The sequence below is a fragment of the Frankliniella occidentalis genome, unplaced genomic scaffold (genome assembly GCF_000697945.3).
Source record: "Frankliniella occidentalis isolate FOCC.00 unplaced genomic scaffold, Focc_3.1 Scaffold10, whole genome shotgun sequence".
NCBI classification, from domain to species: Eukaryota; Metazoa; Arthropoda; class Insecta; order Thysanoptera; family Thripidae; genus Frankliniella; species Frankliniella occidentalis.
Window position 1 is genome coordinate 365961 of NW_026267140.1, and position 2221 is coordinate 368181.

General features: G+C 54.8%; 1 protein-coding gene across 1 annotated transcript in view; it reads left to right on the plus strand.

Moving 5' to 3' along the window:
• Nucleotides 1–2221, plus strand: part of LOC113215259 (neuroligin-2-like) — a 197278-nt gene that overhangs the window by 188241 nt on the left and 6816 nt on the right. Inside the window, exon 9 of the mRNA XM_052277349.1 lies at nt 767–921. Within this exon, the coding sequence (XP_052133309.1) occupies nt 767–921 (155 nt within the window). The remainder of the gene's footprint in view (nt 1–766; nt 922–2221) is intronic.

Here is a 2221-nt window from a genome sequence, read left to right on the forward strand (position 1 = left end):
TCCCTCCCTCCTCACCTACCTCCGCGTTGTTTCGTATGCATAACGTTTTGCTGTACGCGCACGCGTTATGTTTGCGGTGTTATTTGCTTTTTGTGCGGAAATGGTATTTCTTTCTTTTACTATCAATATCGGAAGGAAGAGAGAACCCGCATGGCGCCAATGGCCTCTTACGACTGTGAGAAATAAAGCAGGCCGATCTTATCAGCTTCCCCCTCCCCGTCCCGTCCCGCCCCAACCCTTATCCTGCTCTCCGATGCAACGTTCTCCCCAACAGTTTTCGCGCGCATACTCTGCTTCTCGCTCCAACCGAAAAGTTGTTTTGCTTTTTTCAAACGGAGAAAAAATATATAAAAGTCGGTCCGAAAATAAAGCAGAATGGGTGACGCCGCCTTCGCAGAGCAAGGCGCGGTCGGGGGCGCGGTCGGGGGCGCGGTCGGGGGAGTGGCCGGTGGATGGGGTGGGGAGGGATATTATGAGTGAGCGCGGGGCCGGCCGGGCCATCGCGCCGCGTTACAAGTCGAGCGCTTCACGCTTTTACGGCGCCAAACTTTGAATAGACGCGCGCTGCCGCCGAGACTGCTGCGCGCCGCTTCTAACCGGGATTTGCACGCCGTAAATTTTGAGCCCGACGCGCTTGCTGCGCTCGCTTGTTGGTCATGGTCGGCGCGCGGTGCGATGTGGGTGTGCATCCCCCCTCCCCCACCTCTCATCCCCCTGGCTGTAGCGTGATGACAATAACGCCCCTAACACTGTTGCTTGTCTGCAGCGGATGGGCACGGCGCACGGCGAGGAGCTGCCCTTCGTGTGGGGCGCGCCGCTCGTGGGCGGCTGGCCGGGGCCCTTCGCCCGCAACTACACCAAGGCCGAGGTGGGCCTCTCGGAGGCCATCATCATGTACTGGGCCAACTTCATCCGCACTGGGTAAGTATTCGAGGGTCGGCAGGGGTCTGTGTGCATGGAGATGCTGCTCTTTTGTCTCTTTTTAGCTCCTTTGGAATGAAGAATATGTACTTCCGTCAACTACAGCACAGCATTTGCTCTCCCTCGTTGAGGGTCCACTAGACCTTGACTGTTTTTTTTTCTTTCTTTGTAAACATGTACCATTTTGTGGAGAAGAACCATGATCACAGTCAGACTATAGTCTATTTTTCCGTACAAATGAAGAGGTCGGTTCAGGAAGAACGAGTTTCAATCATAACGAATGACCGAAGTCTATTCTGTACAGAGGATATTAGGTTAAGAGTGTCGCTAAGCTTGACTTTGCGCTGTTATCAACGACATTCCCACCTTCGCGTTTAAATGTTGCCAACTGTTTAATGCCGCCACAGTCGTTATAAACGTCGCGTCGGTCTCCGCGAGTGGAGGCACATTAGCCGCCTCAGTCCGTCCCCCTGAGTACCCCCGCAAAGGGTTGCCGCCGACGTCTGCCGCTCGGCTTTGGCATGCGCCAGCGCGGTTCCGATTGCAAAAGGAAGTTGATGAATTAACCAAGGCCACTCGTAATGCGCAAAGGTTGTCTGCAGCCTTAATGCCGAGGAACGCGCGATGTCTCTGAGAGGAGCTCGGCGCTGGCTGGCGAGCTGTGGGGCGCGAGGCGCGGGACGGCTCCCCCGGCGCGGGACCTCTCCTCGTGCTTCTAATCTGAAGGGGAAGCAGGTCCTCTGGCATTCTTTTCGCCTTTGTTATCATTATCTGCGTCACAATCCCGCGGCGGGAACAGCGGTGACGCCTCACTTGATGATTGCGCTTGTTGTCTGGGTTGTCTGTCATCATTGTGGGTTCACCGCTAACGCTTGCGTCCCCGCAACACTCTGGCGCCGGCCTTTGTTTGCTCTCAAGGACGTTTGTTGAACGTCTCGTCGGTTGGCGTGGCGCCGCCAAACGCCGCGAGTGCTCTCCTCATGTCGGTCGGCGCTGCCGAGACTTCGCCGTGGCATCCACGTGGAATCTACACTGTTAAAATCATGCGAAGCAATGCTCACCAATTGCTAAGGATTTTGATTCGTAACTACGAAGCATTTTTCTTCACAATTGCGAAGAAATGCTTCTTTGCAATTGCGAAGAAATGCTTTGCAATCACTACGAAGTTCGTAGTAACCGGTCCATTTCTACAAATCGACGCGATTACGAGATTTGACGTCGAGTCGACATGAATCACGCAGATTAATGTTCAGTCACCGTCGCGCATCTGTGGGGATAGTGTGACGTGGACGGGGTACCT